Below are 23,963 nucleotides of genomic sequence, written 5' to 3' on the forward strand. Positions count from 1 at the left end.
GTTAACTGCAACCACTTTGTCTGGAAGGAAGTTTTTAGTGAGGTAGTTTAGGTTTAAAGGCCCTGAAAAACAAAAGGCTTCATAACTTTTCTTTAGGGGTGCTGTTGTTTTATACTCTAAATACACTAATAATTCAGAAGAGCTGAAACCTGGAGCCCTTCTTTGCACACAAAATTGTCTAACATCAGTTTCTACAACTCACCCTGACTGGAGGGGTCTGATGAGTGATACCTGTACAGGTAACACACTGCTGTGACTGCCTGAGCTGTTGGTAGAGTGATGTGAGCCCTTCTGGGTGACAAGGACTTTTCCTCTGTGGTGTCCAAGGGAGCAGACAGGCAGAGATGTCTTATTTCCATGGCTGGATGTGGTCAGTCTGTCAGTGTACCTGTGTTGCCCATCTATAGGTACCCACATACTTCATGCTATCAGTCTGAAGCCAAAGCTGTCAGAGCTTCATTTAACTCCTCTCCTTGTTTGAAATCCACTTTCTTGTTTCCTTTTCAGGCTCCTCATTGAGGTGAGACTTGCAGGAAGGTGTTTGCTTTCCACAAGCCTTATATTGGTACAATGGGCTGCAAATCCCATAAAACCCACCAGCTGGCTCATTCTTCAGCATGACAGAACCCTCTGGAGCAGGGCAGGAGCTCCACCAGCTCTGGGCATGGAAACCCAACTCTGTTTTCCTCTCTGCTGGGTGAAATGGAGGGCCCAGCCTGACTGGGAGAAAGGAAACAGTCAGCAATAGGACAAGGGGGCACGATGTGCTCAAGCTCTGCCAGGGGAAATTGAAGTTGGAGACCAGAAAAAAATTCTTTGCAGAGAGAGTGCTCAGGGATTGGAATGGGCTGCCCAGAGAGGGGGTGGATTCCCCAGCCCTGGAGGTTTTTCAACTGAGCTTGGCCACGGCACTGAGTGCCATGATCTGGTAAAGGGACTGGAGTTGGACCAAGGGTTGGATTGGATGATCTCAGAGGTCTTTTCCAACCCAATCCAGTCTGTGATTCTATGAATCACTGGGAAATGCCAGGGGAGGGTGCAGAGAAGGCTGGTAAGGATGCTGATGTCACACCCCAAGCTTTTGGGATGGCTGTGAGGGAAAGGGCTTTGTCCCTCCCTTGTGGGCAGAGGGAGGCTGGTTGGTGTCTGTGCAGCACCAGCTGAGTCTGCTGGGGCCATGGGACACAAGCAGGATGCAGGTACAGGGCTCTCACCTCCTCTGCCTTGTCTTATTGCTGGTAAATTAGGAAAGATGACCATTTCAATAATCCCACACCCCCTTCCCACCTCCAAAGGGACCTGGCTCTGCTCATATGGATTTGGCTTTTCAATAGCAAGGTCAGTGAAAGCACCTGTGAATCTTTATGCTCCAGTTTACCTTGAGCTGAGGTGGTTCAGGTCAAATTTCCTGCCCTTTGGGGTCCATGATGAGGCTGATAAATTAAACCTGTGTCAGGGCAGTGCAAACCCCACCTGAGCCTGGCCAAGCTCATCATCAATCCCAGGCAATCTGAGCTCCATTAAAGATTTATTCTCTGCAACAGCCATTCAAAAGGCAGTATGAGATAACAAGGCTCAGTGGTCTGGGGGTTTGCTCCTCCACCCAAGATTATCTGTGATTCCTCCAAACCCTGGTGTGATGATTGCTGCTCTAATGTAATGGCCAAGGAGTCAGAGCCTGGCTCCCACTGAGGCATTTCCTTTCAGGAACCACAGGATATGGTTCCTTTAATAGCATCCCTGAATTCATGAGCTTGTCCAGCGTTTTCAGAATGCACAGCCGAGGACACCCCATTGGTTGATGGAAAGGAATAACCTGTCTGGGTCCCATCTCTCCAAAGAACAATTCAAACAATCCAGTGAATGTCTTTTTGTTTGGCGGGGAAGGGAGTAAAAAGAGAAAGAGAGAGAGGGAGGGAAGGAAGGAATTCGGAGGGAAGGAGGGAGGGAGGGAGGGAGGGAGGGAGGGAGGGAGGGAGGGAGGGAGGGAGGGAGGAAAGGAAGGAAGGAAGGAAGGAAGGAAGGAAGGAAGGAAGGAAGGAAGGAAGGAAGGAAGGAAGGAAGGAAGGAAGGAAGGAAGGAAGGAAGGAAGGAAGGAAGGAAGGAAGGAAGGAAGGAAGGAAGGAAGGAAGGAAGGAAGGAAGGAAGGAAGGAAGGAAGGAAGGAAGGAAGGAAGGAAGGAAGGAAGGAAGGAAGGAAGGAAGGAAGGAAGGAAGGAAGGAAGGAAGGAAGGAAGGAAGGAAGGAAGGAAGGAAGGAAGGAAGGAAGGAAGGAAGGAAGGAAGGAAGGAAGGAATTTTTTCACAGCCATCTGTTAATATGAGCCTGTTGATCCCCACACTTTGCCCTCTGTATAAATAACTGGGATCTATCCAGTCTCATGTTTCCCCTTCCCTTGTATTCCCTCCCTCTGGCTCAATTTGGCCACAGGAAGCAGCAATCACAGCCTGGGGCATTTTTATTTCTTTATTTTTTTTAATAAACTTTATTCTATATTACAAATAGTTTGTGGTTTTTTTTCTTTTTTGTTCTGGACTGCAAAATAGGAATGCCTTATATTTACATACACAGGTATACAATTAATTATAACAAAGGTACAGAAGCTTTGCCTTTACCAAGTAACAACGGGATTCCAATTTAAATAGTATAGATTTTATTTTTTTAACTAGGATCAATTCAAAAGAAAATCAAACCAACAACAACAACAACCTAAGAAAAAGGATCCCAACCTCCTTTCTAACGCTGTCTTGACATCTCTTTGAGGCTCTTAGTAACACTGCAGTGAAAGGATATGTCTTTCCATTGATTGTGTGTTTAAGGTGGGAGCTTTAGCAAAACAGAGGATGAGACTTCTGGACTCATGTTATGTCCAAGACACAGGGGCAGACACTGGGAAGGGCCTGTCTTGTGACTTTAAATAATCCAGTTGCCTCTTAATTCCTTGGGGAAAGCATTGGGAGTGTTCAGCCAGCACCTGATCTCTCTGTCTCCCTCCCCCACGCTGGGCTGGCAAGAGCAGCTTCTCCAGGGAATGGAGAAGGAGCAGCACAGAAATTTTAAATAACTCCAAGTTTCTCTGAAGATACTTGGGAAAAGACTCCAATCTTGGACATGTGCTTTGATTTCTCCAGCTGGCTCTTGGGTCTCAGTGTATCTGAGAGTGAACAGCAGCCTCTCCACTGGGCCAGGCCACACCACACCAGCAAGAGAAGGGGATGCTGAAAGAGCCTCCATGTCCTGCTTTTCCCCCCGTTTTCCATGCCCAGGTTTGCTGTCCTGAGCTTCCCTGCTCTCTGCTGAGAGTGGCTCTGAGGTGATCTGTTTCCAAGCAGAAAGAATCTCTTGAGGTAAACTCTCCATTTTTAGAACAGAAGATTAAAAATAAAAACCCCAAAACCTAAACCCAGCCAAACAATGAACAAACAACGACGACAACAGAAATCACACACGTGACAGGTTGATTAGACTAAGCAGCTTTAAAACTTCAGTGGGTTTTTGGTGGGTTTGTTCTTCCAAGTGTAAATCCTTTTTTTTTTTTTTTATTTTAACTTTTTTTTTTCTTTCTTTTGACATCTTTCTACAAATTAATTTTTTTTTTTTTTTTTGCTGTAAGCCTGTGTCCCCTCGGGTGCTTCTCTAAGAGTGTGGTGAGCTGAGCCATCCCAAACAAAACACGGTTGACAAGCTCCGTTTTCAAAGCATTTTCCACAAAAGAAAGAGTTATTCCCTGTAAGACAACACAGTTTTGGGGGAGAAAGGGGCATTGCACAGTGGCAGAGGTGAGGGAACACTGCAGGACTCTGTGGACCAAACAATACTCTGAAATGGGAGCTGCAGAAAGGTGCAAAGCACAAAAATTCCAGCTGGGAATGGCCAGGAGGCTGAAGTTCACAGCATGAGGTTCATATGTTTCATCAGCTGGCTGCTCCACAGCACACCAAGTTTGGGTGGCAAGAGATATGACATCCCAAAACCTCCACCTGCTCTGGAGGACACCTCTTAGTACTCCTCAGAAGCACAGAGCAGATTGTCCTGGAATCACTAAGGCTGTGAGGGTGGTTTTTAGGTTACCCAGAGAAGCTGTGGATGCTCCATCCCTGGAAGTGTTCAAGGCAAGGTTGGACAGGGCTTGGAGCAACCTGGTCTAGTGGAAGGTATCCCTGCCCATGGCAGGGGGGTGAAATGAGATGCTCTTCAAGGTCCCAGACCATTATATGACCCTATGACAATAATTCCTTACCTGACAGCTGCCCTGGTGAGGCATCTGCCAACATAAAACACCATCTACTGTGGTCATATAAATGATCATAACTCCCTAGTTTGGGGCAAGAGATCCATTCCTGGGATCCCCTGGTCATCCCAGAAGAGGAGGTTACCAGAATCTCAGAAGTTTAAACAACACTGATTAGAGAGTTGGATGTTTCTATGGATTTCCTCATTCAAGAGTGAGGATAAGGAACCTGGGCCCTTGGATGGAATTTTTGGTGAGCTACCCCAGACCAGCACAGACCTGGTCACACCACAACACACATTTCTATACAGTGCTCTCTGTCTGGCTTCTGTAGCTCAGAGCTGAAGCAGTGAGGAGAAAGGGACTAACCCCACCTTGTTGGGACTGGTGGGGTTCCAGTAAAGTGCTTATCTGGTCACATCAGCAATGGGCACTGCAGGAAGCAACAGGAGTCCTCTGGATGAGCAAACCTCTTACATACCAGAGCTACCTCAGGAATTTGGGAAGGGGGATTGGGTTTGCTCCTCTCTCTCACTCCTACATCACTAAGTGCTACACTACCAGATGAACCTGCTTTTACAGGCTGTTGGGAAGGGTGAAGACTTGTTTTACTGAAGTCTTGGTGATGTGAGAGAGTAGTCCTGGTCATCTCCAGCAGTCCAGACTTTTCTTTTTGGTATGAGATTGCCCTTGGACTTAAGGATTTCCATTCTTGGAACTGTTCAAGGTCAGCTTGGCCAGGGCTTGGAGCAACCTGGTCTAGTTGAAGGTGTCCCTGCCCATGGCAGGGGGTTGGAATGAGATGGGCTTTAAGGTCCCTTCCAACCCAAACCATTCTATGGTTTCCTGATTCTACATGTCCTTTTTGCAGACACAAATGTGTGTCCCACCAAGCAGAGCTCTGACATTCAGTCCTTTCAGGTTTCCCATCTTCCTTTCAAAGAGTCTTGCACATGACATTGGCTCTATCCAAAGCACTTCACTAAAGCCATGGGGAAGGACAGATCTACATTTCAAGTTTTGACTGACTTCTAAACAATTTTCCTCTTGATATCAGCTGTTATGTGGTCATGTTGTTACCTCATCAGCACCACAGACTTCAGGAAACTCAGAAGGGACTTGTAGCATTTGTGTTGGCTCACTCAACAGTGACAGTGGCCACTGGACTCTTTCCATTTTAACTATCAGTTTTCCTCAGCATTATTAAAAATAATGGCAATTACATGATTTACTTGGTCTCTTTCCCTTGCTGATGAACAGTTTCCTGGGGGCTGATGCACAAGATCTGGAAACTTTGGTAATCAATTTTCAGTCAAAGAAAATACCAAACAAAATTCTGCTGGTAAATCTTCTTCATGACTTAATTTTTATAGTTTTCAGTGTAAAAGAGGTGAGACAAGGCAACTGCAGTGGTAAAACTAAGTCCTTTTACCTGATGGAGCAAGGCTGGTGTATGATGGTTGGACTGAACCTTCAGATACGTTCAGGACAGAATGAAGAGTGGGAAGAGAACTGGTGCATGTTTTAACATTTGGACTCTGGGATCTTAGAGGTCTTTTCCAACCTAAATGCTCTTAGAGGTTTTTTCATAAGAATCACAGAATCAGTTGGGTTGGAAAAGACCTCCGAGATCATCAGGTCCATCCCTTAATCCAACCCCATTTTGATTACCAGATCATGGCACTCAGTGCCACATCCAGTCTCACCTTAAAAACCTCCAGGGATGGGGAATCCACCCCCTCTCTGGGCAGCCCATTCCAATGCCTGAGCACTCTCTCTGGAAAGAATTTCTTCCTGATATCCAACCTAAACCTCCCCTGGCAGAGCTTGAGCCTGTGCCCTCTTGTCCTACTGTTGGTTGCCTGAGAGGAGAGACCAATCCTCACCTGGCTACAACATCCTTTCAGGGAGTTGGAGAGAGTGATGAGGTCACCTCTGAGCCTCCTCTTCTCCAGGCTAAACACCCCCAGCTCCCTCAGCCTCTCCCCACAGCACTTGTGCTCCAGTCCCTTCACCAGCCTCGTTGCTCTTCTCTTTTCCAACCTGAATGATTCTACAATTCCATGTTGGGAGAGGAAGGTGACCTTGGGTGGCTGCACTTCATCTCCAACATTCCCCCCCTGTGCTGTCTGTTCAAGAGCAAACAATCTCTAACACTTTCTTCCAGACACACAACTTTTCTCACACTGGTGTTTCCTGGAAGGCTCAGTCTGCAAAAGCACATGACATGGTGGATCATGTTTGAGATCACTGTGTCACTGATAGGTGACCACACTCACGGGGAGGACACAATGACATTGCAGGGGGACTGGTCACTTTTATTCCTCTACAGCAGGCACAAAGCCCCAAAGCAAACCCTGCAGTGGAGAAATAATCTTGTCCCTCTCAGCAGGACCTCAAAGAGTCCCCATGAATCCCCTTTCCCCATTTCTGATGGTGCTTTGAGTGTCAGCAATAATTATTTGACTGCAGCATTTGAGAAACACCCATAAAGATCAGCCTGTCATCTGGCATATTCTGGATATAAGGAGCCTGTCTATGGAATTCTAGGAATTCTGGCTCCAGTTCTCTCCATGTGGCTTGAAAACCAGTGTGGATACCACCAATTTACTGGGCATTTTTGGTAAAGGATGGAAAGGGAGGTGGGGGGAAAGAAATCAGGGGAAAAGAGATCAAGGGAAAAGAATCAAAGCAAAAGAACTCCTCCGTGTTGTAGTAGGGCTCATACTTCTGCTTGTGTCTTTGTTTTTAGTTTTATTTTACATGCACTTAAAAAATAGTTAGCTCGACAGGTGAGGCTGGGAAGGAAGATGCCAAGACCTCTCATAGATTGGGAGATGCTGGGACAGTGGTTGGAAATGGGAAGGGCACTGAAGGGGACAGGGGAGGAAGCCCACGCATTTACATCACAATTCTGGCACATTTTCCAAGCCAAACGCAAAACCAGCTCAAACACCAAAGAAAGAGAAACAGAAAGGCAGGGGAAAAAAAGAAAAAGAGGAGATGAAAGAGAAGCAAAATGCAGATTTTCTTTCAAATCCTGGGCATAGGGGAAAGAAGAAGGTGGAGAGAAAGCAGAAATGCCTAAATGGGAACTTGGGAAGGGTCAAGACACCAACGCCACGGCGCTTCCCACTCCCCTTAAGAGTTTCATTCTCAGTGTCTCTGAGGTGTTCAAGTTTTTCCCGAAAAATATATATATAATATACAGATGAAAAATTCCGTACCAGCAAGAGGAAATAAAATAACAACAACAGAAAACAAACAGAGTAAACCAAAAAATCACAGCCCTGAAAACATCGCAAAGAACAGGGGCGAGTCTCGGACCTCCCCTGGGGTGTTCCTCTGACTCAGTAACGGTGCAGGAGCACACCAGTTCATTTTGAGACTTATTGTGTGTGTGTGTGTGTGTGTGTGTGTGTGTGTGTGTGTGTGTGTGTGTGTGTTAAACAGCTTCTTCTTCCTTCCATGTGCACATGTCCAGGCAGGATCGCCCATCACCCATCACCACTTCCCTCCAAGCCAGCTCCTTGTCCTTAAGACCAGTCCAGTACAAGGACTCCTACCATCCAGCTGTGAGTACAAGGACTCCTACCATCCAGCTGTGAGTACAAGGACTCCTACCATCCAGCTGTGAGTACAAGGACTCCTACCATCCAGCTGTGAGTACAAGGCATGACAATAGGGTCCATATTTATCTTTTTGTGGCACTTTGTTTTGTCAAAACCTTTGGTTTTTTTCTCCTTTTTATTTATTTTTTTTAATAATTTTTCCTTTTTTTTTTTTCCTTTTTTCTTTTTAATGTACCTATAAAAAATATCGCGTTTGTGTTGTTGTTGTTGTTGTCACTTCCTTACCGCTGGCTCTGGTGGGACTTCCGAGCCCACTTTCACAGCCATAAGCAATGGATCTGGAACATGCGCCGACGTTACTAAATGGAGCAACAAAACCATGGCAGAAAACCAACCAAACCCAAACCATCCCCGATGCACAGGCCTCTTAAAGCCGCTGAGATGTCCATAAGGTGCATGATGAGTCCATCAGCTCAGCAATCCCACAGAAAGCAAGCGGAACCGAAAGGGGGAGTGACGCCCACGCGCACACAGATACGCCCAACACACACACACACACACACACGCACGAAATAATAATCATCAGGATCAAGAGAGAAATGTCTGGGGTTTTAAAACCAAGGCGTGTCCCTAAGTTTGCTGTTTCCATAGGAATCCTGTGATGTTCTCCCCACAGACACATCCAGTTTGGGACTGCTGTTCTTTGAATGGTTTTAGAAAGACTTGGCTACGTGTGGATCTGCTTGGCTGAGGGAAACCTGACTGACCCCTGGTTGCACCACCACCCCCCGCCGCCCTCCCCACTGCATGCACTCGTGGTCTGTCACTCTGAGGAGGTTTGGTAACAAGAATAAACCCAAATGCACTCGTTCTCCAATCCATTTACACACCCTGTCTTTACCCCTTCCTCCCTCCAGGTGCAAAGTGGATCCAGGCTGTAGCTCTCAGGACGGTGTTGAGGTGGATGTGGGTGGATTCTCCAGCCACTCCTGCATCTGTATGTGAACTCTGTTAGTTTCTGGGGAGGTGAATGCAGACCCAGCTCTTGCCTCCGTTGGTGTACAAGGTTCTCCACCCCCCGAGGGTCTCTAACCATGGTGTTATCCAGACTGGCAGCTGTATGAACAGAATAGCCAAAGGTAGAAGAGATGAAGGAGTTCACTCCTCTTTGGTTGGTTGGCCATGAAACAGGTTGAGATGTTGATCTGGAGGAGCTGAGCACAGGATGGGACAAGGTGACCACCTACAATTGTCCCACGGTGACAGTGATCTCTGAAGGGATAAGTGCAAAGAGAGATAAAATTGTTCCCAGGCAGCAACTGTGCCTTCAGCAAGGCCTGTTGGTTCCAGAAATGGACAAGAGGAAAGGCCAGGAGTTGGCACCAAAAGGCAGATGGGCTTAACAGTGGTTCAGAGACCTCCAGAAGACCTGACATTCAGCTGGGGGTATCCAGGATGAAGAATTTTTTTGCACTGTTTCATATGGATTTCCTCCAAGATTTCCTTCCAAAATGCGTGGTGACATCTCCTCTTAGGAGTGGCTTGGACAGAAGGTTTTACCATCAGTCCTATGCAACACCTTGGTTCCTGGCAAGTACTTTTCAATGTCCTTCCGATATTCCATCATGAGAAAACAACAGCTTTGTTCCAGTTGAGGAAACAAAATGGAAAGAATTAACAGCTTTTAAAAAAAAAATCCCTCTGGTTGGTTGGTTGGGTTTTGTTGAGGTTGAGCTCCTTGCCTGGAACAAAATGAGACCTGTGGCTCTTGCTTTCCAAGCTGAGGTGGGAACAAGGGAGATGCTGTGCTGTCCATTGCCAGTAGGAGCAGAACCACCATGGACAGGAGGCCACTGAGCAGAGAGAGCACTTTTGCCACAGTGCTACGACCAACAGGACACAACGGGAAAAGACAGAGGGGGACACGTGTCTCTTGGAAAAATAAGAATAACCATATGAAACACATGGGCAGGGGAGAGTCGGTTTCCTCCTCCCCTCTTGACCCTTTCCCTGCCCCAAGAGAGCAGCTACACCAGGCAGGTCAGAGCCACAGCAGGCCCACTCTGGATGGAGCTGTGGCATTTTCCAGGGAGCCCTGGCGTTCCTCTCCCAGTGGGTCACTATCAAGAGATAGAGTTGCAATGGCTCTGCAGGAGAGGAGCTGGGTTTGCTCTGCCCTCCAGGATCCCTGCAGGCAGGCTGCCTTCCCCTTGGGGAGACTTGTAGTAATACTGAGTTCATTTCCATGTCCACTCCAGGGGCTACAAGCCCTTGGAGGGCAGTTAAAGCAGCATGACAGAAGTTACCTCCCAATTTTGCCTCTGCAGAGTGATGATGTGATGTCAGGGGAGGGTTTGTGGGGGTTTCTTGGGTGCTCAATAGTTTTTCTCTAGGGATAAGGCAGAGGGAAAACCATGAAAAGAAGAGCTCCACCCAAATGTCTTCATGTCCCCAGAGCTAAGATTCCTCTGCAGTCTTTCCTTTTAACCCCTGGGGCTCTGTCACTTTGTCCATAAATTTGGAAAGAGAAAGAAATGAGAGAGAGGGAGAGAGAAAGAGAATGAGAGCGCTGTGTGGGTGACTCTGCTTACAGCCCATCAAAACTTGCACTTGGTAAAGATGATGATCTTGAGTGAGGCACGACTTGGTTTATCCCTCCCAGGGTGTCCCTGGCAGGACAGTTCTCAGCTGTCTATGCTCATGAGGGTTATGACTTGTTCAAGTTTGTAGGCAAGTTTCTGTTTCCCAGCCTGGTCATCTTGATCGAGGGCTCCGAGAATCTGGAAAAGGAAAGAGAAAGAAGTGATAGGGATACTTTTTTCCCAAAATAACTGAATCCATCCTCTTATAGCAGTAGATTAGGGCTGGCTTGCTCTAAGGTATGTCCCAGGCTTAGCTTAGATTATGAAATGCAGGTCAGTCAGCCAGGCAGTCAGCCAGGCCTTGATCTGACTAAATGCACATTTCTAGATTTCAACCAGTGCAATGGATTCTTATCCTGGAGATCAGTTATTTCATAGCTTTATTTATCACCTGGCCATGCCACTTGAGATGCCTTAAGCTGTCTCTCCTGGCCTTCAAAACATAGAACCATGCTGGGCCCCTCAAAGTCTGTGTCATGCTGGCTGGGTCATTCTTGGATGCTTTAAGGTATCTGGACTAGCACTGGCCACGTGTTCTTAAACAAATTTTGGCCACATGAGATGCAGAATTCATGTGGGAGACTCCTCTGCAGCAAACACACCATCATCTACTAAATCTGAATGACCAAAAGTAGGAGACATAAATTACAGGGAACCACATGAAAGACTACTGGGGACACCAAAAACCTCAGACCTTCCCTTTTACAGATCCCAAGCCTTGCTTCTCATTCCATAAATCCATCACCCCCCTGGGCCAGGATGAAGATAAGCATCTGTGACACATGCATGGGCCATCCCATGGATCCCCAGGACTGCTCCAAAGCTCTCACCTCCTCGCTGTACTTGCCCACGTAGGAGTAAATCTCTGAGAGCGCACTCATGGTGTTGAACTCGTTCATGTGCATGCGAGACTGTTCAGCCAAATAGGCATTCATGTCCTGGTCACTGATGGCTGGCATTTTGGCAATGTCTGAGTAGTACCTGAGAGACAGAAATACAGGGGTTTCTCAAGGGATTCAGAGACAAAATTCACCAACAATAAAGAAAAAAACACAAACTTTGCGGCGTTGGGCTCTTCCGGTTCATCAATGAAATACCTGGTTGTACCTTTTAGAGCAAGGGGGATGATTTGGCCACAGTGGAAATTACTGAAGCACTAATCCTGAGCACCAGAGGTGTGTTGTATTCACTCCACCCCAATCTGAGATTGAAGTTCCAAAAAGGATCTTGTGAACTTTCTCTATGCCACTGGCAAAGCAGGAGGTACCTCATGATGGATTCCTTCATCTGGCCTTCAAGGGCTTTGAGCCCTGCCTCTGCTCCCACAGAGAAGTCCCACTGAGAGCTCTGGATTTCACTCCCATAAACAAAAAAACCAAACAAACCCAAACAACAATCCCCTTGATTCTTTCTTGTGCCATTCACACAAATACATCTGCGCCCATTGCTGACATCACCCACCTCCACTGCCCAACCCAGCCTATCCCAGCAAATCTTCTGCTGCTCAGCACCTCCATTTCACCCCAAATTTTAAGCTGGCCTGATGTTTGTGGCAAGAGCCTTCAACCTTCCCATCCCTGCTCTGACTGGGGAAAATCTGCTTTCCTTAAGACTCAGCCCCATTCCCTCTGAGCTCAGGAAGTCTGGGGTTTTATCCATAGGATATGGATCCCCCAGAACCATCACCCAACAGGCTCCGTGTGCAGAGTGATGTCTCTTTAAGGAAGTTGCTATTTTTGATGTCCTTCCTCCCCTGGGTAAGGCAGGTCTTGGAGGACAAGGTTTGCAGAAGGTAATCAGTCACTGTCACTCGCAGCTGTGCTCTGCTGTCAACTGGTTAATTAGACTCCATCATTTACATTTTTAATTTCTGCAATTTGACATTTTGTGCACAAGGAAAAAAAAAAAAAAGAAAGAAAGACGGAAAAAAATCCCCCTCGTAGCTGCAGCAATCCACAATTTTATAATTAGGAGGCAGAGGGGCCAGGGAGCCAAAAGAGCTGACAGGTGTCCTGTAAACAGCGCTGAGACACCTGCTGAGCTGGAGCCTGTTTTCCACTGCAGAGAAATTGGACATTGAAGTGTTGGATGATGAGGATCCTCGAGGCAGACGAGTGGGAAAATGGTCTATGACAGAGCAGAGCGGGCTGAGCAGCTGCTGGAGGATCCTGTGGAAGGCAGCCCAGAGCAAAGCATGGGGGGAAACCCCTCCATGGCAGGGGGATCCAGTTTTGTGCTCTGAAGTCCCACCCTCATTCACAGCAACTGGTCTCAGTTGGTATCCTGGTTTTGGGGGTGGGATGCTGATGTAACCCTTGGGAGATGAAGGCACAGGAGGCAGAGTTCCTTCTCCCAGCTCTGTGCTAAGTCCTCTTGCCTGACCCTTTGCAGAGCTAGACTCTGGTTTATCATAAAAACTCATGCAAACCTCATTAATTTTACTGCAACTTTCAGCAGGCATGAAAACATTACTCTCCCTGGAGTGCTGGCATCTTCTCTTCTGGGCTCAGCAGCAGCCAGAAATCCTAGTCTAGCTCAGCCCCATGGTCTAAACATTGCTCCCTTCCAGTACTCCAGCAACGAGTGGTCTGGGCTTGATTTTATTTCACACTCTGCCTAATCCTCCATCCCCGAGTAGACCTGAACAGCTGTCTGTGAGTAAAATAGGAGTTTAGAAATCCCAAGAGGATGTCACCTGCAGAACTGCCTCCAGGAGGAGATGGTGAGCAGGATGAATAAATGTTTCTCTAGCCCTTTACCACTCCCAGAAAAACTCAAACAGGTCTCAGCATCAGCTGCTGGATAAAATCAGATTTGTGATACGTGGACAAGAGCAAGTGTCAGGAACTGGTGGCATCCATGACATTGCTGAAAAACAAGGAATCCTATGGCCAAAAAGTAGTGAAATGCATTGATTTGTGGTGCCTCAGAAGAGCCCAGCTTCTGATGGGTGAAATGAGAAGGGAAGGGGATTAAATTACAGCAATAATAGAGGCAGGTGGAGGAAAGCAGAGGTGCCAGTCTGGCTCTGACAACCAGCTGAAACGTTCCCTTTCCACTCTGGTTCAGCTGTCATCAAATGGTGGTAGGATGGTGGGTGTAGGGACAAAGTGCTTCCAAAAAGTGGAGCACAGACACACGTATCCTCTGCTTCTCCAGGTTTGTCCTGTTCCCCTTCCACCTGGTAGCAACAGCCTCTCGAGTTGGTGACTCATAAGGGTCTGAAAGCTCCCCACCCCTTTGCAGCCCTGCAAAGATCGTTTTCCAGCAGCACAACAGTTCCATGACTCATCTGAACAACAAGCAGCACAAAAAGCTCCCTGGAGCAAAGGACAGGATGCACAAATCCGAGTGTCAAGAATCAGAGTTTCAGGGATTGAAGGTCTCTCTGGCTATGCCAGTGTCGGGCTGTGATCTCAGTGTTCTGGGTTCATGGGCCATTAACCCTCCATCACACCAAAGTGTCCTGGTCTCCAGACTCAATTCCCTGGCATCACACAACTCAGCAGGCATTGCCCATTAAGACTGCAAACCAAGATATCATGGAAATATGTTTTGTGGCAAAAATAAAAGAATAAGAAGGGGGGAAAGCATGTACAGATATCCAAACCTATGTGAGGGAGAAGACATAATACCCTTCCATCCAAACTCTGCCATGGCCCAACGAGTTATTCATAGAGAAGAGTTCCTAATGAAGCCATCAATGCACTCTCTAAAGAAATGATGAATGTGGATATTAAAGCAGCCTAGCAGGGAAATGACAACATCCCTGCTGAGTCTTTATTTACTTTCTCTTTGAGCCCAGATCCTCAGAGGTACTTTGGGCCTCTCTGCCATTTGCATACCCCTAATGCAAAAGCCACTGTGAAACTGTCACCAAACCCCAGAGGTCCTCACATTTCCACTGCTGGAATTTGCAGTCTGTGTGTCTGTGTGCTGCTTCCCTTCTCTCCCCTGCAGCTGACAGCTCTGTGAGGCAGTGCCAGGGGGAGGGAGATGCTCTGCCACCTGTGGGCAACCCTGAGCTGAGGGCTCAGATCTCACCTGAGACATGGACAGGTCATTGGCTCACCCTTCCACAGCCCCAGAGGCTGCAGTAGCCAGCAGGAGGTTGGGAACAAGCCACAAGACTGAGCCAGATTCCCTCTGAACGAGACAGAAAGGTGGCAAAGCAGCAAATTTAGCTTAACCGGCCACCAAAGGGTCAAGAGTGAGAGTCTGAAGTAGAAGACTGTGACTATTTGGTCAGATGTGCATCACTTGTCAGCTTGGTCCTGCAGTTGTGCTGCTGCTTCTGTTCTCCAGTTTTGGATATCACAGAATCATAGAATGGATTGGGTTGGAAAAGACCTCCAAGATCATCAAGTCCAACCCTTGGTCCATCTCCAGTCCCTTTACCAGATCATGGATTTTTAAACACAGATTGGACGTGGCGCTGAGTGCCATGATCTGGTAAAGGGACTGGAGTTGGACCAAGGGTTGGACTCGAGGATCTTGGAGGTCTTTTCCAACCCAATCGATTCTATGATTCTGTGGCACTCAGTGCCATGGCCAAGCTCAGCTGAAAAACCTCCAGGGATGGGGAATCCACCCCCTCTCTGGGCAGCCCATTGTAATCCCTGAGCACTCTCTCTGTAAAGAAGTTTTTTCTGCTGTCCAACTTCAATTTCCCCTGGCAGAGCTTGAGCCCATCGTGCCCCCTTGTCCTATTGCTGAGTGCCTGGGAGAAGAGACCAACCCCCACCTGGCCAGAACTTCCCTTCAGGGAGTTCCAGACAGTGCTGAGGTCACCTCTGAGCCTCCTCTTCTCCAGGCTAAACACCCCCAGCTCCCTCAGCCTCTCCCCACAGCACTTGTGCTCCAGTCCCTTCTCCAGCCTCGTTGCTCTTCTCTGGCCCCACTCCAGCCCCTCAAGCTCTTTCCTCAACTGAGGGGCCCAGATCTCTGGTGGATCCTTCCCCAGCTGTTTCCAGAAGATCCTCAGCTACAAATCAAAAGATCCAGACTTTTGTGTTTGAGTTTGTCCTGAATCACAGCAGCAGCATCTGCTCTTACCTCAGTGCTCTCCATCCTCTGATGTGACAGCAAATTGGCTCATTAGATTTCAGAAGCAATAAAAATAATGAGAAATGGAGGTAAATCCATCATTCCAGCACATCATCAGCTCAGATGGAGCTCACATATCCTTAGCACAACTCACCCCAGCCATGGAGGGACCATGAGACCATCCACTGCCACTGAGATATGGAGAAGGATTTTGGATGTACCAGTAGAGAGTTCTAAAAAATTAATTCTTCTGTTCCTTCCACAACCTCCTCTTTCCCTGGGTTGGTTGTCTTTGTTTTGTTTTGCTTTGTTTTCCCACGGAAAAATACAACAATACCACAGCGACCTGGGAACACATCTATGTTTATCCAGGGATAAATGCCCTTTCCTTCAGCACCAACCTGGAAAAGCTCCTCAGTGGAGCTGTTGCACCAGAATGGCTGTGTCTGCTGCCACTCAGCAGCTCATTAACTCATCAAAAGAGAAGAGAAAAGCCACGTTTTGCCAGTGCTTCCTCTCCAGCCTGAAATTTTCCAGCGCAGCCCCCAGTTTAGGCAGCTTAGCATGGAGCTAATTGCCTTCCAAAAGATCTTTTTGTCATGGCTGTTGTTTGTCGCTGGGTTGGGACTGCACTCATTAATAATCATTTTAGCATATGAAAAGCTTGTAACGAATCCATGCGCTGCAGACGGGCAGACGCAATTACAGCAATAACATAATTAGGGTTATGCAATAGCCGCCTGTACCCAGACCACTGGAGAGGGAAGAGATGAGTGGAAGGGATATGCGGAGCAGGGAAAGGCTGATGGAGAAAACTCGTGGCCAGCTTTGGGGTGGGCTGAAGCGAAGCAGTGCAAGGACACGCTGTCAGTCCTGGTGTTCATAGAATCATAGAATCGATTGGGTTGGAAAAGACCTCCAAGATCATTGAGTCCAACCCTTGGTCCAACTCTAGTTCATTTACCAGATCATGGCACCCAGCGCCACGTCCAATCTGCATTTAAAGATCTCTAGGGATGGTGAATCCACCACCTCTCCGGGCAGCCCATTCCAATGCCTGATTACTCTCTCTGTAAAAAATTTTTTTCTCATCTCCAACTTAAATTTCCCCTGGCAGAGCTTAAGCCCGTGCCCCCTTGTTCTATTGCTGAGTGCCTGGGAGAAGAGACCAGCCCCCACCTGGCTATAACTTCCCTTCAGGTAGTTATAGACAGTGCTGAGGTCACCTCTGAGCCTCCTCTTCTCCAGGCTGAACACCCCCAGCTCCCTCAGCCTCTCCCCACAGCACTTGTGCTCCAGTCCCTTCACCAGCCTTGTTGCTCTTCTCTGGACCCGCTCCAGCACCTCAATATCCTTTCTGAACTGAGGGGCCCAGAACTGAACACAGTACTCAAGGTGTGGCCTCACCAATGCAGAGTCCAGGGGAAGGGTCACTGCCCTGGGCCTGCTGGCCACGCTATTTTTGATACAGGACAGGATCCCATTGGCCTTCTTGGCCACCTGGGCACACTGTTGACTCATGTTGAGCTTCCTGTCAATTAGTACTCCAAGGTCCCTTTCTGCCTGGCTGCTCTCTAGCCACTCTGTTGACACAGAATGGCAGTTTTAGTTTCCTGGGAAGCACCTGAGCTGCTGTTGAGGCTGCCCAGGGGAATTGTGGATGTTCCACCCCTGGAAGTGTTCAAGGTCAGGCTGGGTGGGACACTGAGTAGTCTGGGCTAGTGAAAGGTGTCCCTGCCCATGACAGGGGGTGGAACTGGACGATCTTTAAGGTCACATTTCAGATCTCCTTTCCAACCCAATCCATTCTGGGATTCAGCTGCAGTCTGAGACTCTGTTAGCCCAGACTGACCCTGTTCCAGAGAGAGGTTTAAGGCCAGGCTGTTGGACAGTGATTGGACTTTGGCAATAAGAGCATGAGAGCAAAAGGCATCCAAAGGCAGCTGAAGACCTGTCAGTTCTTCCAGAGCTTTGCCTTGAACAGATTTAGGGAAGGATTTTGTCTGTGTATGCAAACCTTAGGTAGGGCAATGATTTTGTTTTGCCTGTGCACAGCTTTTCCTGCTGCTTTTCATCTCAGAATGAACGGTGGAGAATTGATGGACAGCACTGAGTCAATGGCTGAAGAGTGAATTGGTGCACAGGTAGTTTCTCTGGGAGGAGAAATCATCCAGCATCGGTGCAGGGGATGTGTGGGGCTCTACCATCAACTCACAGACACATTTTCATCTTGCCTGCTGAAAACTGCACTATGTAGGAACAGCATCTTACTGAGATGAGAAAACATCAGGATTTTTGGGAGATAAAAATGTGAACAGTCTTCAGAGACACCAAAAGCTGCCCCAGAGAGGCAGGGAATGAGCTACACCCCCTGCCCTGGGGATGACAGTGGCCTTTAATTACAGCCAGGGAGATTGTGGCTGGCCAGGAGGGAAAACACTCTGATGGGAAGGACAGGGAAGCACAGGAATGGATTGCCTGAGGACAGCAGAGCCTCTGTTGTTGGAGGCCTTTAAGAAAGGGGTAGACAAGCATCTGTCAGAAAGGCTTTAGACAGAGCTGATCCTGCCCTGAGGCAGGAGCTGGTCGGGTTGACCTCCTGAGGCCCCTTCCAGCACTGTTTTGTATTATCTCTACTGACAACACCCCCTGCCTTGACCCTTGGTATGCAATAGCTTGAGTTTTCTCCCTGGCAGAGAAATGAGACACACAAGTCTGTTTTTTAAAGCAGAGTCAGGATTTGCACCTGTCATGTGATGCTCTTTTTTAAAGCCTTTGGAGCTTCTGCTTAAAACCTCAATAACTTACAATGTTTGGGTTCATGCAGCTTATAACCTTTATTGCATTAAACTACTCCAGTTTGTCTTTTTTTTTTCCCCAAGTTACCTGCAAAGGGCCAAGAGACATCAAGCAGTACATAAGTAGAGACCTTCCAGTGACTAGAGTGTCCTAGAAACACAAGCTGACACACTGTTAGATCATGAACAGGTACAGCCTTTCTGTTTTGTGTACTCCAAACACACTCCCAAAGCATTTTCTAATGAGCCTAAGACCTGACATCTAAAGGATGATGGCAGGTAAATCATAGGAATCACAGAATCGAGATTGGTTTAGGTGGGAAAGGACCTAAAGGATCATCCAGTTCCACCCCCTGCCCTGGGCAGGGACACCTTCCACTAGCCCAAGTTGCTCCAAGTTCTGTCCAACCTGGCCTTGGACACTTCATAGAATCATAGAATCATAGAATTGATTGGGTTGGAAAAGACCTCCAAGATCATCGAGTCCAACCCTTGGTCCAACTCCAGTCCCGTTACCAGATCATGGCACTCAGGGCCACGGCCAATCTACGTTTAAAAATCTCTAGGGATGGGGAATCCACCCCCTCTCTGGGCAGCCCATTCCAATGCCTGAGCACTCTCTCTGCAAAGAATTTCTTTCTGCTCTCCAACTTCAATTTCCCCTGGCAGAGCTTGAGCCCATTGTGCCCCCTTGTCCTATTGCTGAGTGCCTGGGAGGAGACCAACCCCCACCTGGCTATAACTTCCCTTCAGGGAGTTCCAGACAGTGCTGAGGTCACCTCTGAGCCTCCTCTTCTCCAGGCCAAACACCCCCAGCTCCCTCAGCCTCTCCCCATAGGGCTTGTGCTCCAGTCCCTTCACCAGCCTCGTTGCTCTTCTCTGGACTCGCTTCAGCACCTCAATATCCTTTCTGAACTGAGGGGCCCAGGGATGGGGCAGCCACAGCTTCTCTGGGCAACTTGTTCCAGTGCCTCTTTACCCTCTAATTAAAGAATTTCTTCCTAATATTGTGCCTAAATCTCTTCCCTTTAGTTTAAAACTGTCTTCCCTTGTCCTGTCACAGAAGTAGATGAGACCATGGACACATGACCTGCGTACCACCAGCTTGGCCAGGCTGAGTTTGTACCCAGGTTAAGATAATAAAGTGCAGTTGTTTAACTCTGATTCCCACATATCAGATCACTTCAAACTTCCTTTAGTCCTGAACCTGGCAAACCTATTTCGAATGGTCCTCATTGGATGTTTGTAGTTGTTAAGAACTCTTGGAATGTCTCCATTGACTTTCGGTTTTCCTTTGAGGGGCTATTTTCAAGCAGCCAAAAGGAGAGCAGGTCCCTGCAGGGATGAGAATAAAAAAGCACCAGTTCCTCTCCTTGCAGCACTGCAGGTATTTTGGGCACCAGCACGAAATGGAAAAACTCTTTGGCTCCTGCTTTTTGTGCTCTGCCCCTTTCCAGTCTCCCACATCCTCGTCTCCATGCCAGGCTTCAGTGGGGAAACATCATATTGATTGTGATGCAGGCAATTAAATGGTGTTAATGAAGTTCAAACAAGTGTTATCATAAGCTTGGCAGCATGGAGAGAAATGAAAGGTCAGCCACAGCCCTTTGTCATCTTTTCAGTGTGGTGTTGAATGCTAATGAGACAGCCCCAATTAGAACTGGCTCCCCTTTGTATTGCTTGGGGATTGCATCAAATGCTCCCAAGTTCTCCAGATTTCCAGGCTCAAAGGGGACATTTGAAGTAAACTTGAAAAGATGCAGATCTGAAGCTGCTCTAATGTAAATTCAGCAAAGCCCACGGAGTTGTACTATCTGAAGGCAGACGAGATTCTGCTCCACAGTTCCCATTCTTTTCCTCTTTCTTTCTTTCTTTCTTTTTTTTTTCAATAGACTCATAAAATGATAATTGAAAAGCCTCCACTTTGTTTTACAACTACAGCCTGGCTCTTCATGCCTTCCACAAAAGCCAAGTAGCCTGTCCCCATTTCCTGGGTTAGTTCTTCTGCCTCACCAGCCTCATCTCCTGCAGCAGGAATCTCAAACTGTGGCTGCACCAGGACACTTCTCAACCCTCTATTCTCAGCTCTGGGGGTAGAATTTGAAGAGTGAACTTGTTTTTCAAAAAAAAACCCCAGGATTTTTAAGCAGGCAGAGCCCACCTCTGCTTCCAATAGTGTTATAAAGGGCTATCATGGAATCATGGAATGTTCTATTGGAAGGGACCTTTAAGATTCATCTTAATTCATCTTAATGAGCAGGGCCAGCTTCAACTAGACTTAAATGAGGCATAATAATTTTTTTCTTGCTGTTGTTAGCAAATCCATTGTGTTGGATAATTATAGAAATGGGCTCTAAAACAACCAGCCCTTCAAAATGTCCTGGAAGATCTTCATTTCCAAGCCAGTTTTCCATGAAGTCGACGTGGAATCGTAAAAATTGGTGAATGGGTCAATTTTAAAATTTTTGGATTAGTGGTTTTTATTCATCCTAATTCTGAACCCAACACTTGAATCATCAAAAAGAAGTAACTGAAAACATGAGAAAATCCTTCCCACCTCCCTAAAAGATGAGCCAACCAAACAAAGAAAACCACTGAAGATTCCTGATAGTCTTGGTATTGAAATCTTTTGGAATCAAATTTCCAGTTGACTCCTATGAGGAAGCAGATCACTGGTCAGACCAGAATTTGTAACTGTTCCCTTCCTGATTCAGAGCATAAAGAGGTGGAAAATCAATGTTTTTGAAGGATTGGAGGGAGGTACTTTCACCCAAGCCTGATTCTGATGTCAAGGTGATTCCCTGCTCTGGGTTTTGTGGTTTCTACAGGCACATTTCACACCAAGAAACCAGTTTTTCAAAGGGATGGCTCAGAGTCACCCAGCTCAGCTCCACTCCAACAGCTCCTTGAAAACCAGGAGTCTTTCTCTACTCCAAAGTGTCTTCAAGCTGGGTACAATCTACCACTGCCTAATTACCCTCTTAGAGTTTCTTCTTCATCAAAGAAGTTCACTTGATTTCAGGTTCTTCTGATTTACTCAACCACTTCTTAAACTTCCCGAATGAAAAATCTTTTTTATCTCCTGATTCACTCTTTGAAGAACTGTAGTGGTCTTGAAGGATGTCACCTCCAGCTGATGCTGAAATAGCTCCAACCAGTACTGGAAGCCTTTGGATTTGGAATAACTCCCTCAAAGCACAATTGCAGAATGGAGAAAAAGGCATTAATTAGCTGAGGGTAGAACTGAAATGATATTTTATTCATCCCTGAGATGTTATTTTTTTTTTCCTTTAATCTCCCACAGCATCCAAGGTGCCACTGCCTTGAGTCAGTGGAACTGACACACAAAAATAAAAGCAGGGAAGAAGCTCTAACCATATTCCAAGCCCCAGAGCCTCCCCCTTGGGCTTCAGTTCAAGTTGTCAGACATGAGTGCAGAGAACAACCCAGCACATGCTGGGGACAGGAATCCAGTGCTGTTTACAAGCAGCAGGAGGTGTTATGTAGCTCCTTTGCAAACCCAGTTGTTTGGGAAAACTTCCAAGGAAAGGCAGCACCTATTGCTGAAGATCACTGGGCACCAGGATTTGGCTCCTCAGAGCTGTAAAGTGAAATCAATACTGGAAAAAGAAAACAGAAACTGCAGCCTTTTGTTTATCCAGAGGGGTAAAAAAAAAAAAGGTTTTGCATAAGGAAATATCCCATTTTCCACTTGTGTACCTCAGTTTGTCACTCAAAAGTACCAACTCCAAAGGCAAAAATCAACCAGGTTCATTGACAAAACAAAGTATTTGTCCACAGAAAACAACCACCTGTTAAAGCCTCCCCAGAGAACGACACCTTTGGGTCAGTGTTGGTGCAAACCTGATTTCTAAATGAATCTCAGCCACTTCCATCCTGTTATCCAGGTCAATCCAGCAATCAGCCTCCACACAGCCTCAGAAACTTGGACACAGCACCAGAAGTAGGTCATAATTAAGCAAGGTAGCTTGTAAGAGCCTTATAGGTTGCCTAGAAACCACGTTTGCTGAAGTGTTTAACCACAGCTAAAAATAATTGTCCAGACAAATCACACACCGATGGGAGAATTGTGTGAAAAATGCTGCCTCGTGCCAGCTGAGGGACTGAGCTTTTGATCATCCACACTCTCCTTTCACAGAATGAGAGAAAAAACCATGCCCACCAAAGGAAACGCAGGGATTTAGAGCACAGGGTGAGGTGTCTACAGCAGCAGAGATCGTGTACAACGTGCATGATGTGGTGTCAGTTTTGGGCCATGCCCATGAAGTCACCCTGAGATCATTGCTGAAAACTGGATGCATTGTACAGGAATGATCTGTAAGAGAAAATATTTGCAGAGGAGCAACCATTCTCCACCTGGGCAGTTCCCAAACCTGCCAGTAACACCAGGAAATCCTTGGAAAACAAAGCACAGATCAACTTCTGCAAGGCTTCCTCCAGCAGAATGGAGTGCAGGATGTGCTGTTGGCTCGTCCTGGGGCAAACTCTACAGAAACAGCAGGAATAGTTGTTTTGGTTGTGTTCCCTGCCAGACACTGATACACCGAACAGCAGAGCCACAGGTCTTGCAGATCTGGATAAAAATGCTTGGAAAGGCCTCTGACCTTTCAGAAAACACCTGCAGAGCTTCAGTCACCAGCCTGTCAACCTACTGGCAGCTCATTCACAGCACAGAAGAGGTTCCAAGGAAAGTTACTGGGAAATAATTCCATGTGCCTTGGGACCCAGGCAGTGTGGGGACTGTCACAACGAAGCTCAGAACAGCAAACCATTTCTGGGCTGTGGGGAAAGACTTAGAAACTCTTGCATCTCACAGGGCTCAAAACACATCACCTCCCCTTCTTTCCTCTCTCTACAGTTTGCAACAGTTTCTGCTCAAGAGAAACAGTGATGGCAAACACCTTCTTTCACACCTCTAATTAAATCCATCTCTGCTGCAAGGCACATGGAAATTAAAGGCTACCATGGAGATTCCTGCTTAACAAAACCCCAGAAACAAAAGCCCAGAGGCACCTACCAAAAGCAAGTGATGATGCCTCCTCAGACCATGAATCACGTGCTTATGTCATTCTATTTCTAGAGCTAAAACTCACCTTTCCACCCAGTTCTTGTAGCTGGGGATGTCCTTGGCATAGAGGAGCTTGTTGGAGGGGGAGTCTTTGCCCAACCGGTGCTCTGAGGTGGAACAGGAGTCCATGAAGGTCTGAGCCACCACAGACAGACAGGCGTCCGTGATGCTGTTTTTGTGGATGTCGAAGACAAACTGGGGGTTCTTGATCATGTTGACCCAGAACCGTAAGGGGAGGCTGCAAGAGGGGAGGAGACAGTCAGTGCACAGCTCCCAGGCCTTGGGGTGTGGGGTTACAGTGGTCAGTGGTGGATGGAAATCAAAAATCAGGGTGTGGAGATGAGGATTTCAGGAGAGGCTTGATATATGATAAGTCCCTCCCCTCCATGAGTCACCTCAGGGGTGGCTTTGGTGCCTTTTATCCTTACAAGGCAGATTTGGTCAGTCTTAAAGCCAACACAATCTTCTTGAAGTTGCCCATAAATTAATGGGAGTATAACTTGAGGTGATGACAATGACTCCAAACTTCTACACGTGAAGTTGTAATGTAGATTTGCCCCTATTGGCTGCTCCAGACACAGACAGG

The 23,963-nt window shown here is 47.2% G+C and overlaps 1 protein-coding gene across 1 annotated transcript in view; it reads right to left on the reverse strand.

The window, feature by feature from the left end:
* Nucleotides 1-2,451: 2,451 nt before the first annotated feature.
* The window catches only part of PLXNA4 (plexin A4), a 538,710-nt gene continuing 517,198 nt past the window's right edge, over nt 2,452-23,963 (reverse strand). The window contains exons 30-32 of the mRNA XM_071552881.1: nt 23,403-23,615; nt 11,275-11,425; nt 2,452-10,582 (exon numbers count right to left, since the gene is read on the reverse strand). Coding sequence (XP_071408982.1) covers nt 10,487-10,582; nt 11,275-11,425; nt 23,403-23,615 — 460 coding nt within the window. The 3' untranslated portion in view covers nt 2,452-10,486. The remainder of the gene's footprint in view (nt 10,583-11,274; nt 11,426-23,402; nt 23,616-23,963) is intronic.

The sequence above is a fragment of the Pithys albifrons genome, chromosome 3 (genome assembly GCF_047495875.1).
Source record: "Pithys albifrons albifrons isolate INPA30051 chromosome 3, PitAlb_v1, whole genome shotgun sequence".
NCBI lineage: Eukaryota > Metazoa > Chordata > Aves > Passeriformes > Thamnophilidae > Pithys > Pithys albifrons.